At 37.5% G+C, this 17,643-nt stretch overlaps 1 protein-coding gene across 4 annotated transcripts in view; it reads left to right on the plus strand.

Annotated features, from left to right (window-relative positions):
• LOC149830032 (ASI1-immunoprecipitated protein 3-like) overlaps positions 1-17,643 on the plus strand; it is a 164,687-nt gene that overhangs the window by 121,871 nt on the left and 25,173 nt on the right. The window contains exon 8 of one of the 4 annotated variants that reach the window (XM_090016271.1): positions 7,815-7,938. The exons of the other annotated variants lie outside the window; for them this stretch is intronic. Within the exon in view, the coding sequence (XP_089872397.1) occupies positions 7,815-7,835 (21 nt within the window). The 3' untranslated portion in view covers positions 7,836-7,938. Of the gene's footprint in view, positions 1-7,814; positions 7,939-17,643 lie in introns of those variants that run through there. 4 annotated transcript variants of the gene reach the window in all.

The raw sequence follows: 17,643 nt of genomic DNA on the forward strand, positions 1-17,643 counted from the left end.
AATAATCTAAGCCACATATCTCATACAAAAGACATGCATACCAACAAATTTAAGCATATATGCAAGTACTAAAGACATTATATAAAATTTATATTTTAAGTGTACAATGAGTCAAGAGTTTTAAAAATGAACACACATGTCCACCAAGTATGCAACACAATATTTAAATCATATGCAAGAGATATAAGATAATTCCATGAGATCATAGTCATAAGTTCCAAACACCTAATATCATTACTATTGTTATACACACAAGTTCAAGTAAAATTATACAACATCATTATCAAATTATTTTAAGATATGAACTTGATTGACTTTTATAATCACGATTGGTTCAAACGAACTATCTAAGGCTAACAACACATGTTCAAACATACATAACTATATATATATATATTAAAGCAAGTTTTGAAAAATTTCAAGATTCAAACATGATACATATATTTAGTTTTCTTAAGATAAGCAAAAGAGATAAGAAACACAAGTTCAATGATGATAAGAATACCATTTTTAAAATTTCAAAGCATACATTTTGTTTTTATTTTAATTTAAAAGACATAACATAAAATATATATATATATATATATATATATGTATAATGATAAAGAAAATAGATGTTTTTCTCATGCACAATGCATGAGCTAAATAGCACAAAGAATAATTAAGAAATGTAAAATTCATACCGAGTAAATCCAAGGAGAAGAGAAGAAAAGAAAGGAGAGGTAACAAATACTTCACCACCTTCTCAATTTTTGAATGGCATGCATCCCGATGCACCAAAAGAATAGCTTACCATGTAAGAAAATAGTCAAAAAATATAAATAGCAAGTGATAACACTTGAAGATCCAATAAAGGACACGAAATCACACGCACATAAAATGCAAATACACAAACCCACTAAGGGGAACCCACAAAGGGGTAATGCCAAAAGGCTAAAAAGAAATAATTTTATTAAGAGAGTGTAAAACACTCTACAAAGAATGAGAGGAAAGATAACTAAAAGAGGGGGGAATGTGAAATTGTCTACGAAGAGACAATACGCATACAAGCATAAATACTTAAAAAAGAAGTGCACGAAGGCACTCTCACAACACTTGAACACAATACGCAAAAAGTGTATAAATAATAAACATGCAATAATGCATGTATTTCATAAAAAGGAAGCAAGTGTTTGAGACTCTCAAGCTTATATTACAACAAGGGGGAACACCCCTATTTATACAAGAAAGAAGAGGTGTAAGAGGGGGCTCCCCAAAGGAGTCGTTGGGGAGCTCCCAACGGTCACAATTGTGACCGTTGGGGGCTCCCCAATGACTCTATTGGGGAGACCCCCAATGCACCTTTTTGAATATGCAAAAAGGAAAAAATAAAAAGAATTACAAAAATAAAAGGAAAAAAATACAGCATATTCCAAATGGAATATGCGCAAAATATAAAAAGACAAAAATACCCTTTTCGGGTAAAAAGAGAAAAATGTATAAATATATATACTTATATATAGAGATACGTATATATATAATATATGTATACGTATCTCTATGTATATAAGTATATATATTTATACTTACAATAATGTTTTTGAGTATACATTTTAACACCCCCCCTCAAACTTACGGTGTGATAACCGCAAGTTTGTCAAGAAGGAAATAAAATCTAGGTGAACAAAGAGCTTTTGTGTAGAAGTCCGCAAGTTGATACTCAGACGTCACGTATGGTAGATCAATGACCTTCTTCAAGTATTCTTCCCTGACATAATGACAGTCTATTTCTATATGCTTTGTTCGCTCGTGAAAGGTGTGGTTTTTGGCAATATAGATTGCACTTTTATTGTCACAGCACAACTTTGTTGGTTCTCTGATAGGCACTCCCATATCTTCCAAAAGGCGTTGAATCCATACAATTTCCATGGTAGTGGATGCCATGGCTCTGTATTCGGCTTCAGTGGATGACAGAGAGACCTTCTGTTGCTTTTTACATCGCCATGATATCAAAGATTCACCTAAGAAAACACAAAAACCAGTGGTGGAGTGACGGTTAGTAGGGTCACCTCCCCAATCTGAGTCAGTATAAACAAGTAATTTTAAATCAGAAAAAGATAAAAATACTCCCTTATTTACTGAGCCCTTCAAGTATCTGATGATGCGAAGAACAACACTGATATGAACGGTTGTGGGAGCGTGCTGAAACTGACTGGCGATGTGTATAGCATGTGACAAGTCAGGTCGAGTAATACTAAGATACATTAACGAACCTACCAACTGCCTGTAAGGGGTAGGATCGGTTAAGGGAACACCATCGTCAATTTTCATTTTTGCTCCCACAACTTCAGGAGTTTCGCATACTTTGTCATCAGAAATCCCGGATATGTCAATAATCTCACAAGCAAGTTTAGACTGAGATAGAAAATAACCACGTTGCGAATTGGCAACCTCAATTCCAAGAAAATATGTCAGAAAACCCAAGTCTGACATCTCAAATTTTGAAGTCAAGACGAACTTAATACCCTTGACTCCTTGAACATCACCTATAATTAACATATCATCAACATAGAGCAATAATATGACAATCCCTGCCTTAGATTTTTTAGTAAATAGACCAATGTCAGTATAACATGAGGAGAAACCATTTTCCAACATTACACTGGTAAATCTGTCATACCAGGCTTTGGGAGCCTGCTTCAAATCATAGAGAGCCTTTCGAAGACGAAAAACTTTATCTTTAGGAATCTTCATGCCTGGTGGGGCATCCATATACACTTCTTCGTTAAGATCACCATTTAAAAAAGCATTTTTTACATCCATTTGAAAAATGTTCCAATTTTTAATAGATGCAATAATAATGAGACACCTAACTGTAACCATTCGGGCTGCAGGAGCAAAAGTTTCTTCATAATCAATTCCATACTCTTGCCCATGCCCTTTTGCAACTAAGCGAGCTTTATACCTTTCCAGGGATCCGTCGCTTTTAGTTTTAACTTTAAAAACCCATCGATAACCTATAGTTTTCTTTCCTATGGGTAGAGTTTGGAAATCCCAAGTTTCAGCCCTTTTGAGAGCACTAAGTTCATTTTGCATGGCTTCTTGCCATTCTATACATTTTTTAGCTTCTTCAAAATTCCTTGGCTCAAAATAAGAGTGAATGACACTAAGACAAGCCCTATACCGGGGTGAAAAAGAATCAAAAGAGACAAAACGAGTTGGCGGTCTCCTATTCCTCTCAGATCTTCGGTGATCGAGAGTAGGTACAAGCTCACTATATTGGTCAATGGCACTTCTAAAGGTGTCTTGGTTTCTACGGGAGTAGGTTATCGGATCACTTGAAATCCTGTTTTCTTGATCATTGAGAGGGTTATGTTCTTCAACATCACCATCATTTTCCTCATCGTGGTTGGATGATACATCATCATCACTAGATATATCATCATTACTAGCCAATAAATAAAAAAGGAATGAGTAATCAAAATTTTCTTGTTGAGAAACATTTTTTTCAAATCCACTCTCATTTTCTTAAAACGTTACATTTCTAGAAACATATAATTTATCATCTCGAAGATCATAGCAACAAAACCCTTTTTGAGTTTCAGAATACCCAAGAAAGGCGCAGGGGATAGCTTTGGGAGAGCGCTTGTCATTTTTATCCGTAAGTATAAAACATTTACACCCAAAAACACGTAACCTATTATAATCAGGTTCAAGTTTATATAAGATCTCAAAAGGGGATATTTTTCCTAATATCCTAGATGGTAAGCGGTTTATCAGATAAACAGAAGCGAGAGCTGCTTCAGCCCAAAAGTTCTTAGGAATGTTTTGAGAAATAAGCAGGGTCCTAGTGGTCTCAATGATGTGCCTATGTTTTCTTTCGGCCAATCCATTCTGTTGAGGGGTTTTAGGACAAGACCTTTGGTGAATAATTCCGTGATCCTCAAGATATGTTTTAAATTGGTTGGAGAGATATTCTCCTCCAGAATCACTTCTAAAAATCTTTATATTACTGTTGAATTGATTCTTGATCATTGAGTGGAAGGTTTTAAAACATGTAAAAACTTCATGTTTGTACTTTAGGAAATAGATCCATGAATACCTAGAGAAATCATCCACAAAAATAACATAGTAAGAAAAGCCTCCTTTTGAAACAACAGGTGCGAGTCCCCAAACATCGGAATGAACAATTTCGAAGGTTTTAGATGAGAACATAGTTCTTTGCTCAAAAGGTAAACTTTGCATTTTTCTGAGAATACAATCATTACAGGAAAATGAACTTTTACATAGATCCTTTGCAAAATGTAAATAAGATAACTTGGTGACATTAGGATGACCAAGTCTTTTGTGCCATATGTTTATATCTTTGTTCCGGGCAACATTCCAAAATGATTTTAGAACTTGGAGAGATTCCATATAGTATAAGTCTCCTTTTCTAAAGCCTTCCCCAATCAATTTCTCGGACCGGCGATCCTGTATTAAACATTTGTCATATGAAAATTTAATATCGCATCCATGGTCCGAGAGTTGATAAACATAGAGAAGGTTTAAGTTAAGTTTAGGTATAAATCTAATTTTTGGAATGGAAAAATCTTGAGTTTCAAAATTACCTATTCCTTTAATTTCAAGAAAGGTTCCATCCGCAGTGAAAACAAAGGATGAAGAAACATTTTTTTGAAAAATCGGAAAGTGAAAACATGTTTGGGGACATATGAAAAGATGCACCTGAGTCCAAAAGCCAAGAGACTTTACCTGGAATGAAAGAGGTAGACACGGCGGCACCGGATGTAGCTCCCTTGAGAAGAGGTTGAAGGACTTCCACTATTTGATTCAACGAGAGTGACCCACTTGATGATGCCTCTTCCTTTTGTGGTACACCGATGGTGGACATAGCGAGAAGCCTCTTTCATTTGGGACATACGGGCTTGATATGCCCCGGTTCCTTACAAAAGTGACAAATAGTCTTGCTATAGTCCCTCTTTCCTCTTTGTCCACCATCTCCTCCTTGATTTTGGAATTTGAAATGAGGAGGGCGATAGGTCTTTACATTATTTCCGGGTCTTGATACGGCATTGACCTCATTGTTTTCTTCATGATTACAAGGAACCACAAGAACATTTGATCCTTGTTTACATAAACTCATACGAGTCTCCTCACCACTTAATTTGGTGAGAACATCTTCAAGAGATGGAGGAGTAAATGAGGATAGGAGTGATGACCTTATTTGCTCAAATTCCGGTCTTAACCCATTCAAAAAGTTGAAGAACCGATCTTCTTCAAGTTGCTTGTGGCGGAGTTCAATTGCCTCTCCACTCCATTTTGGTTTAAGCATGGAAAGCTCATCCCAAATGGAGGAGAGGTCGGCATAATATTCCCTAATGGACATTTCACCTTGAGTAAGGGAGAGGGCCTTCTTTTGAAGGTAATACTTATGGGATAGATCTCTTGATGTATACATTTTCTCGAGATAATGCCAAGCTTTCGATGCTTTCTTGAACTTGATAATGTTGGCATTAATCTTTGTTTCGACGGATGCGAAGAACCAATAAAGAATCTTGAAGTTCTTTATTTCCCATTCGTCGTGCTTCTTGGAGTATTCTTCAAGAGCTTTGATCCTTTCCTCTCCCTCAAGAATCTTGATTTCGTTTTCGTCCATCACGGTTATTTTGGGTTCTGGTTCCGGAATTGTGCCTTACACATAACCCCATAATCCTTTACCTTTTATGTGAGCCTCCATGTTCCCGGCCCAAATATGGTAGTTGAACCCATTCAACTTGAAGACAAGAGCGAAGTGAGACTCTTTTTCACCCATTAAGGAGTAAAGAAAAGGAGAAAGAGGCGTACCAACACAATGCTTCAACTTCTAGCTTGCACAAGATCCTTCTAAAATATTTGAGAAGCAAGATCCACCACTTCAACTTCTAAGAATTCGAAGGCACGGTTTTCGAGGCACTCGAAAAAAGAAGAATCCCACGATCCTTAATCACCAACCGAGCTCTGATACCATGTGAAATTGTCTACGAAGAGACAATTCACATACAAGCATAAATACTTAAAAAAGAAGTGCACGAAGGCACTCTCACAACACTTAGAACACAATACACAAAAAGTGTATAAATAATAAACATGCAATAATGCATGTATTTCATAAAAAGGAAGCAAGTGCTTGAGACTCTCAAGCTTATATTACAACAAGGGGGAACACCCCTATTTATACAAGAAAGAATAGGTGTAAGAGGGGGCTCCCCAAATGAGTCGTTGGGGAGCTCCCAACGGTCACAATTGTGACCGTTGGGGGCTCCCCAACGACTCTATTGGGGAGACCCCCAATGCACCTTTTTGAATATGCAAAAAGGAAAAAATAAAATAAAAAGAATTACAAAAATAAAAGGAAAAAGATACAGCGCAAAATATAAAAAGACAGAAATACCCTTTTCGGGTAAAAAGAGAAAAATGTATAAATATATATACTTATATATAGAGATACGTATACATATAATATATGTATACGTATCTCTATGTATATAAGTATATATATTTATACTTACAATAATGTTTTTGAGTATACATTTTAACAGGGAACACCCCCTATATATATACAACAAAAAGGAGAGAGGGATGCCTTGGGACTCCCACTTATGGAATATGACCGTTGGGGACTCCAATAGTGGGGCCCCCAAGGTCTCCTTTGTGAAGAAAATAAAAAACAAAAAAGGTGGTTTTAATAAAAACAACTTTTACAATATGTGAAAAGACCAAAATACCCCTATCGGGTATTTTGGAGTATATATATATATATATATATATATATATATATATATATATATATATATATATATATATATATATATATATATATATATATATATATAACAACTGCATCTGATCCTATCTTGCTCTTGCCTACTATATCTGCCAGTGTCTCTACACTTTCATAGTCTCGTGTGTTGGAGTTGATCCAACAACAGTTCTCCAACTTGCTCACTCATTCTGACGGTGCACCTGAACTTTCTGCTTCTTTCTCCTATGCTCCTTCCTCCTTAGGTACTGTGTGTCTCTCCGAGATGGCTCATAAACTTAGGTACGTCGTCTCACATGACGACAAATGAATCTATTTTTTCTAATTGTCAATCTCATTCGAGTCAGGTCTGTATGGCTAATGGTGTCACTATCTCTGGGTCAAGGTTGGAGATCTTGTTGTTCCCTCCATTGTATCAGGAGATCTCACTATATCTGATGTTCATGTAATCCCTTCTCTGTCCGTGAATCTTATTTCTGTGAGTTAGATCACTAAGCATAATTGTGTTGTTGTGTTTTCCCTTTCTGAATGTTGTGTGCAAGATCAACAGTCATGAAAGAGGATTGGACATGGCACTAGGCACAATTATCTGTACTACCTTGATTGGCTGGACATGAGTCAAAGTGATCAGATTTCTCCTCGGTGCAGTGCTGCCATCTTGGATCCATCTGCTTTATAGAACCAACGTCTAGGTCATCTTTCCTGCCAGAGATTGCAACACATGTTTTTGTCTGGAGAATTAAAGAGATCTCCACATAGTAGTGTTAGTAAAGTAGAAGATTGTGAGAGCTGTAAGCTGGAAAAGAGTCATCCTCTTCCTTTTAGTAGTAGTAGTAGTCAGTCTTCTAGTATGTTTGAGATTTTCCACTCTGATGTTTGGAGACCCTCACCTGTGTTGAGTAAAGTGGGGGCTTCCTATTTTGTAACCTTCGTAGATGATTTCTCCAGATACAAATGGATATTTTTTTGAACAAAAGGTGTTTGTCAATATCTTTTTTTATTTCATTACTCTTATTGGAACTCGGTTTTCTGCTAGGGTGAAGGTCTTATGTTCTGATTCAGGAAGAGAATAGATGAGTGCTCAGTTTCAGTCAATATTGACTAAAAAGGTGATTCTTCATCAGAGAACCTGTTCTCATATTCCTCAGGAAAATGGAGTTGCTGAGAGGAAAAAGACACCTCTTGGAAACTGCAAGAGTCATTATGTTTCATGCTCATGTTCCTAGGCAATGTTGGGGAGAAACAGTTAACATCACTACTCACATGATTAATAGGACTCCCACTCAACTTTTTATGGGACAATCCCTTTTTTATAGTGTTTGGTGAGAAACTAAACTATGAAGTGCTTCGTGTCTTTGGATGCACATGTTATGTTTTATTTCCAAGCAGGGGCATGATAAGTTGTCGCCCTGGGATATCAATGTTTTGATGTGAAGGGAAATATGATGCATGTCTCTAGGCATGTTGTCTTCTCTGAGCATATTCCCTACTTCTTTGCTGAGGGTACTTCTGATAGAGGACCTATCTCTTTATCCTTCTTGGATGGTTTTTGTGAAGACACTCCTATTAGGAAAGAAACAATTATTGAGACTCTTACTTCCCAAAATCCTATTAAGACTTATGTTCATCTTACCAGAGGAGAAGTTCATGTTCCTTTGTCTGATCAAGTGGAATCAAGAGGTACTGGTATGCCTAGTGATGTGCTGGATTCCGAACCTGCTGCTGAGACTGCACCACCTCAGGTTCGTTGTAGTTCCCGTACTCCTTGCCCTCCTACTCACTTTGTTTCATATGATGCTGTCTATGTTGAGCATCAGAGATTCCTTGTTGTTTTCTCACATATAGAGCCTTCTTCCTATGAGGAGGTTGTTGAATCTCCTAACTGGCAAAAGGCTATGGTTGAGGAGTTGGGTGCTATGGACATGATGCATGCATGGGATTTGGTGCGCTTACCAAAAGGAAAAAAAAGCCATTGGGTGCATATGGATGTATAGGATCAATATTAGAGCTGATGGCCAGGTTGAAAAATACAAGGCTAGATTGGTTGCAAAGGGCTATGCCCAGCAGGTTAGGATTGACTATGCTCTTGTTGCTCGTATGACTACTCTTAGGACCTTGCAGTGAAAGGGTGGACCCTCTCACAACTTGACGTTAAAAATGCTTTCCTCAATAGAGATTTGAAGGAGGAAGTCTCAAGCAACTTCCCTCAAATCTCTTCGATTTTGATAGGAGAGTGTGTTTGTTGCGCAGTATGGGCTAAAGCAAACACCTCAAAAGTGGTTTGCCAAATTCAGCTCTATACTTGTATCCCTTGGTTTCCGCGGGAGCTCACATGATCCTCCTTGTTTGTATGTTCTTCAAAGGGTATTACCCTATTGTTGGTGTATGTTGATGACATGATTGTCACAAGGGATGGTGATGAGATGATTGCATCTACTAAGGCAAGATTGGATCTTCATTTTGAGATGAAAGACTTGGGACAATTGAGGTACTTCCTAGGATTGGAAGTTGCCTATTCTCGTCATGGGATTCTCTTGTCTTAGCACAAGTATGCTGCAGACCTTATTTCTCGAGCAGGATTAGCTGATTCCTCTCGAAAGGTTACTACTCCCATGGAATTGAATGCTAAGCTTCGGGCTTCAAATGGACAACCACTGGATGATTCTACTGTTTATAGGCACATTGTGGGGAATCTTCTCTATCTATCGCTCGTCTTGATATCATGCATGCTCTTTGTTAGAAAACAAAGGGTTCGATAATGAACCCATAAATGCACACTTAAGGTGCAAATACACAAACCCACTAAGGGGCAACCAAAAGCACATAAAGTGCTAAACCCATAAACCCACAAAGGGGTTAAGCCAAAAGGCTAAAAAAATATTTCTTTATTATGAAAAATAGGGTAAAAACCCTTTTATAATGGAGCTAAAGCTCCTACAAGTAATCAAATACAAGGGGAAGTCCCCTATTTATAACACAAAAGAGAAGCAAGGAGGGGCTCCTCTTATAGACGTTGGAGCCCCTCCAACGGTCACAATTGTGACTGTTGGAGGGGCCCAACGTCTCTAAGAGAGGGCCCCCCAATGTACTTTGAGAAGTACAAAAAATAAAAATAAAAAATATAAAAAAAAGAAAAAGCTTACAACCATATTCGTTAGATAAAATATGTGTAAAATTAAGTGAAATGACTAAACTACCCCTACAACTAATAATAAAGATATATATATATATATTATATATATATAATTAGGAAGATATATATATATATATATATATACGTGTGTGTGTATCATCTTTTATATATATAAAATATATATGATTACAATGATTGAAGAATACATTTTAACACCCCTCCCTCAAACTTTGCGTGGGGGAACGAAAAGATTGAAGAATACAAAAGGAAGAATCTCAAGGCTTCAAGAGTCTTTAGTTTCCTCCAATTGTCTTTAATGGTGAGCACCTTTCATGATCTATCCAAGGTACTTCTTTTCATCTCATCTTCAAGATCCTGTGGAACAAACCAAGAAAATGTCCAAGTAAAAGATATCTTTGCACTTTAATCAAGTGGAATATTTCAAATAAGATGAATCAATCAAAACCATATCATATGATTCATCAAAAAAACAATGGTGTAAAAAGATATTCTATACATAATAAAAGCATGATTATTTTATTTAAAGCACATGATTCGTCAAGACAAGATAATTACTTATGCATGCAAAATGTTTCTAGAAGACCAACTTTAAAATCATATCCTTGAAAGTAAGTAAAAGTGAGAAAATTTTAAAGTGTATGCGAAAATGTATAATAAGGATGCTTAATGCATTTGCATGGTCCAATAATGAACAAATAAGAAACCACAATGGGGATAAAGAAATAGTCCACGAAGGAACAACACAAGAAGCCTTTAAAGAGGCAACATATAAGAAAATATATGAATCTTAATTGAGTGAGAGATTAAAAAGCCATTGTGAGCATATGCATACGATATCATGTAATGAAATGAATCAACATTAAAAAGGTTATTTAATGAACCATATGAGTGTTAAAATGTAACATATTATTTATTTTTATTTATTTTGTATTTTAACTATCTAGTTCAAATAGAACTAGATAGTTAGTGTTTTGGTCAAGTTCCAGTTGGAACTTGACCAAACTCTAGCCGTTGGAGCTAGTCCAACGGCTAGAGGGAGAGCTCCTTATGAGCTCTCCCCTCCTCCATATTATAAATAAGGGGCTCATCCCCCATTGTAAACTCACTTGTTGTAAATGCTTTTTAAGCATTCTACATTTTAATAAAAATCTTTTTTACTTTTGTATTTTCCATTTTTACCCTTTTACGGGTTATGTGTGAAGTGTCTTTCTAGACACTTGATTGCTTGGTTCAAGTGCTTGGGTCGAACACCACCACTTTCTTACATGGTATTAGAGCTACGGGATTATTAGATCTTGGAGAAAGTCTGCCTCGGTTTTCGTGCCCCTTGTGCAAAAGGTGTGTTATCACCTTGTTCCTGCAAAGGTATTTTTCGTTACTTGGAGAGAAGTGTTTCATCACTTCATTATCTGCCTCAAAACGTATCATTTGAAGGGCTTCAACATTGTTGTATTGTATCTCTTTCCCTTCTCACACATTTTTTCTTTTCTCGTTTCTTTTCTTCTATCCTTCTTTTTTATCTTTTGTAAACGATGGATGACAATGAAAAAGTCATCATCATTCCCATGAAATTAAGTGACACAAACTCTGTAACGTGGGCTTCAATCATGAAGCATCACATATGGGGTAAAGGCTTGCGGGGAATCGTAGATGGTTCCGATTCGGAACCTAAACTTTCCCTTACCAAGAAAGATGGAGATAAAGAGGTCCCATTACCAGAGGAAGAAAAAATCAAGGCTTTAGCCTCTTTGAAAAAAAATGGAAAGAGTGGAGAATGAGACATGCGAAAATAATGTCATGGATTATCAATAGTGTTGACATTAAAAAATGTTCTAGTCTTGCCAAGTTTGATCATGCCGATAACGCATGGGAATTCCTTAAAAATATGTATTCCCTTAAAGATATTGCACGTGTGCAATCTTCAAGAGAAGGTTCGGATGATGACCCAAGGCGACAAATCAATTCAAGAATATTACAATGGGCTATCCGAACTCTGGGAAGAACTATCTCTTTTGGAACCCAAATGACACTGTGCCGAGGATATTGAGCTTCGTCAAAAGCAGCTCGATGTTGAACATTTCTACTAGTTTATAACTGGGTTAAGGCCAGAATTTGAGTCCACCAAATCGGCCCTCCTTCATCGTGAAAAAATTCCCACTATTGTGGAAACTATTGAAGAATTAACAATGGAGGAAAATCATCTTCGGAAAAGCACCCCTAAAGCTGATGATGATTCCGTCTTAGCAGTATCTTGGCCTGGGAATCATACTCGTACTTACCGGCCCACCTCACTTTGGAAGACAGAATGGTAAGTTTGACAAGAGAAAAGTTATTTGCCACCACTGTCATGATCCAGGGCACTACAGGCCCCAATGCCCCAAACTTAAAAGGAGGGACGAGAAAAGGGTTGCCACCGTTGAAGCCGAGCCAAAAGATCAAGATGTGCCTGTTTCCATGGCTCAACTGATGGAGATCCTCCAACCTTTTCTCAAAGGGGTATCATCTTCAACTGATGCCTCAACTGGAGCGGCAGTTGCATCTGTTTCCAGTTCAGGTAATTTTCCTTGGCTTTTAGATTCTGGTGGTTCATTTTATATGACCCCAAATGACAAATGCTTATCTGAATGCCTTAAAAACAACTTAAGTATATCAAAAGTTTTCACAGCATATGAAACATTTCTTTAAATAAAAGGAATAGGTTGTTTTGAAAATTATCAACATTTTTGTATTTCTATTGTTAGATATATTCCAAAATTAAATTTGAATCTTTTATCTATTTCATAAATTTCTGATTATGGATGTAATATATCCTTCTCTTCTGATGATTGTTGGGTACAGGATCGCCAGTCAGGGAAGCTGATTGGGGAAGGCCATAGAGAATGAAGACATATTACATGGACTTTTTGGAATTACCAAAGAATGTTTTTTGTCTAAAGGTTTAAGAATTGGAGATAGAATTATGGCATAAAAGACTTGGCCATCCTCATATGTCTAAAATTCAATTCTTCCCAAGTTTGGGAAAATTTTGTAAATATGAAAATTTTGCTTGTTCAGACTGCATTCTTGGTAAAATAAAATTATTACCTTTTTCTAGTAGAACCTTTGTCTCTACAAAACCTTTTGAGTTAGTGCATTCGGATGTTTGGGGACCCGCACTAGTTATTTCTAAAGGCAGTTATGTGTATTATGTCATCTTCGTTGATGATTTTTCTAGACACACTTGAATTTATTTCCTTAAGCATAAATATGAGGTTTTTGTTCATTTTCAAATATTTCATAAGATGATTATTAATAAATTTCAAAGTAATATAGCTATTTTTCGCACGGATTCAGGCGGAGAATTTATGTTCGAAGAATTTAAAAATTATCTTAATCTACATGGCATTACTCATCAACGATCATGCCCACATACACCTCAACAAAGTGGCCTTGCTGAACGCAAGCATCACCATATTATGGAAACCACTAGGACTTTGCTAATTGCAAGTCAAGTTCCTAAAGGGTTTTGGGATGAAGCAGTTTTAACTGCCACCTATCTTATCAAAAGAATGCCATCCTCTTCTTTGAAAAATATTTCTCCAATTGAGAAACTTTATGATTTAACACCAGACTACTCTAGGTTGAGAGCTATGTCACATGGGTGCGGGTGCGACACGGGTGCGGCGCAATTTCAAAAATTTTGGACACGGGGACTCGACTATATATATATATAAGACTCGGTCAAAGTTGTGCCCATTAGGGGACAGGTGATGAGTTGTAAAGCCTGATTTAGGGTTTTTTTCCTTACAGGGAGGGGTTCCCCCCGATGCGGGTCTAGGGGGGGCCACCCCTAGCGCCCCGCCCCCCCCAAGATTTTTTTTTTAAATTCTGTAGCCCAGAATTAAAAAAAAAATCCAAAAAATGGACCAAAATGACCCTAGGTGCGTTGACCGCACCCAGGGTCAGGTTGACCGAGTCTGCCGTGTCCGCACCCGTATCAGTGCGTGTCAACGCGGGTGCGTCGACCTTGGAGCCGAGTTCGTGTGACATAGGTTGAGAGTTTTGGGTTGCAAATGTTTTGTATTTAAAGACAAAAATGATAAATTTTCCCCTCGAGCAATCCCATGTGTCTTTTTTGGATATTCTGAGAATCAAAAAGGTTACAGGCAAGGTTTTAAAACCCGTGACTCGGGAATCGACTCGTTTTTTATTTACTCGTGACTCGGCGGGTCAACTCGGTGACTCGGACCGGGTTTTGTTAACTTTTGATTTTAAGAGAAAGACAATATATAAATTGTCATTTAAACATATAAAGGTTTGTAGAATGACTTAATTACTAGTTTAATTAATTAATAAGTAAAATAACATCAAGTAAAACTGCTCTTAATTCAAATCTCACATTTACTAAAGAAACTACACAAGCAGGAACAAGTCTTTCACGACAATATATAAAGAATGACTTAATTACTAGCTTCAAGAACTTTAATAACCATGCTCGATCATGGTTTACATCCTGAATATATGGACATAGCTGGTGTGTTGCAGGGCCTCAAAAAATCCTTGCAAAATTTTGGGAACATTGAACTTTATCTTGATATTTGTAAGCGTCTGTCTGATGTAGAGTTGATTAGACCATGCCTTATATATCTGCACATAAATGCATATAAGCTTTGGATAATGAGAATGCTGTGATGTATATATATTATAATGATAAATGTGGGCATTTTATGATGTTGTTTTTGAACAGGCTGCCAACTATTGTGTAGGTCTCACAGCAACAAAGTTTCCTTATGGACATTTGCTCTATGTACCTATGTACTTATATAGTTCTTTGTAAGTAGTGGCGTGGTGAACTTTTAATGAAAGAAATAAACTCAAACCCTTTAGGAGGAGGATTTGGAGTTTTGATTCAAGTTCAAGTGGGATCTGATGGAGGATATAGAAGAATAATGATGACTTTCATCTTGTGTTTCAAGTTTCAACCACCTGGTATGCAGTATCAATATGCAAACAAAGTCAGTGTTGCATAGATGGTTGCATGATGGATCAGGTATGTTAGCTCGATTAGTGGATTCACTCTATGTACATTAAGGGGTACTGGGTTTGATTCCTTACATGGAGCTACCAAAAGGAATGAATGATGGACGTGAAATTTGATAGACTTTTACTAATTTTGTGATTTTATATTAAGTTGGTAAGCCTATTGTTATTATGCTATTTGTTCTTTGAAAAATGAACACTTACGTATGAAAAAATTGCCCATAGCCTTTGAAAAAAGAAAAAAGTGCCCAAAACTCGGCCGAGTCAAGGCCGAGTTTTAGCAAAACGAGTTTACCTTGCCGGGTTGACTCGTTGGAGGGCCGAGCCGAGCTGAGTCACCGAGTTGACTCGGCGAGTTTTAAAACCCTGGTTATAGGTGCTATGATATTCAAAATGGCAAATTATATGTATCAAGAAATGTGTCTTTTCTAGAAAAGGATAATGCTTTTGAGAGTGAAAAACCTAAGGATATTACTGAATATTCCTTTCTAATTGATTTAACCTCAAAACCTGGTGAAGAAGATTTCGAATCCAACTTTGACAATGATCAAAGCCCCTTTATTCCTGACATTGATAGTAGAGACCAAACCAATAGGGATGTTGGACTGCAGTATACAAGACGAAGAGTTGGAGAACCACATCCTCCATGTGCGTTAGAAAGGTTCTCCGAAGTTCCCCCTCAACGGACTTCTAGAATTTCTAGACCTCTCAACAAATTTGTTTCTTATGACTCCTTTTCACCATCATATAGGGCTGCCTTAGCATTAATCCAATCCTATGTTGAACCTTCCTCTTACTCTGAAGCCAAAAATCATAAAGAATGGGTTGAAGCTATGAAAGCAGAATTGGATGCTTTAGAAAAGGCCAGGATGTGGTCCATTCAAGATCTTCCTCTTGGAAAGAAACCTATAGGGTGTAGATGGGTTTATAAAGTCAAAACCAAAAGTGATGGGACCCTAGAAAGATATAAAGCATGACTCATAGCCAAAGGGCCTCGGCCCCTGCCATTCGCTATTTTGGCAGGCAGGGGCCGAAGCCCCTGCTATTTTATTGTTCTGTCGGAAGGAGCTGAGGGCCTCTGCCGCCTTGCTGTTTTCGGCAGTGGCTCGTCCCTGTCGCCTAAACCTACCCATGTCCTCGTCGCACCATTAATTAGATTAGCTTAATTAAATGTTTCACACTCTTGCAGATTTACGCAATAGGTCCCATTCGTGCTCCGCGGCCAAACCCTCGTATTATCCTCACGCGTAGGCGTACGCAGCTACACAACATTCTGAGGTAGGGTAAAGTCGCACAAAGGGCAATAAATGAACCTATTTAAGTTGAAATAATTAAGATGCACATGCTAGATATGCTTAGAGTTATATTGCTTCTGCATTTCGCATTATCTTGTTTGCATGCTCATGGGTCGAGGTACAATTTCATTCTTTGATCATTATTTTGCATAGTTGCTTATGAGTTTGATGTGTGGTTTCGTACTTCGTGCAAGACCTATGCCCTTGTTTGCTTGCATATATTTTTGCCTGCACGTTTCCCTTGAGTGAGGTATGACTTCGTGTGTATTACTTATGTGCTTTTCCCTCGATGTGCGGCATCGCAAGTCGAGAGTTGCTTGTTGTCATGTTATAACCTGCATATGCTCACATTTATGGTAAATATGTACTTACATAAACATAGTCTTGTGCCTATCCTGATATCACTTGTTTTCAAAACACTAGAAGTTGTGCTTGTGCATTGCAGTTCTTTAAAAGCGAGTTTCCTTCTGCCAACCCAGTGCTCTTCAAATTGCACAGCTTTTGCAAAGTTAAGTTTTAAGTCGCAAGATTGCGAAGTCATATTTGGGCCCTCCCAAGTCCACACTTGGGAGAAATGTTTTATAACCCCGATTTGAGTTGCGACCCAATTCGAATAACCCCGACCAGGGGCATGATCCTATGAATGAGTGGGGTTCTGTTGAAGGACCCATTCTTCATTTATCAATCTAGTATCGCATGTCGATACTAAGATAAATTTTGGATGCAAGATTGATAGTGTTGTGCCTTGTGTGAATAACTTAATGTGGCATTGTGGCTTTAAGGATGAATCGTGCCAAATGAGCACTCATATATTCTTTGGATCGTTATGAAGTTGTGTGTTAGGTGTTCCTTTTGAGAAGCCTATGCACCTCCCTTTTTCAGTGTAGCGTACTTTTAGACATGCACAACATGTTAAGTACTTTGTTGATCAGACGAGAGATCCGAGACGACCTTGTATCATGAAATATGCAAAATATTGTTGAAATGAATTCAAGACTTATCTTGTCAAATCGTGTTGTGTTACTTCTTATGCAGATAATATCTGTTGGGGTTTCTTTGGTGAAACCATATCCCTTTTATCGTAGTCGTACTTTTGACAAGTACGTCCGTACTTTTGACAAATACGTCTTCTTACGTTGCGATGATTGGATGAGTAGGTTGTGACAACCTTGATGAGTGCAAATAACAAAATGCTGAGATCACCTAAATAAGTGATGATTTCCGCCTTCACCGGCAAGATACTCGAGTTGGGTCGAAAGACCAGAGTATGTAGAATGGGTCTTCAGTTAACTACTCCTGATGTACTCATTCGAACCGCTGACTCCTGTCAGGAGAGAGGACGGAACGGTACAAAAACTTCGATGGACAGGCCATTAATGACCGTTACGAGCAAAAGA

This window comes from Nuphar pumila, chromosome 8 (genome assembly GCF_984573655.1).
Source record: "Nuphar pumila chromosome 8, dmNupPumi1.hap1.1, whole genome shotgun sequence".
Classification (NCBI taxonomy): Eukaryota; Viridiplantae; Streptophyta; class Magnoliopsida; order Nymphaeales; family Nymphaeaceae; genus Nuphar; species Nuphar pumila.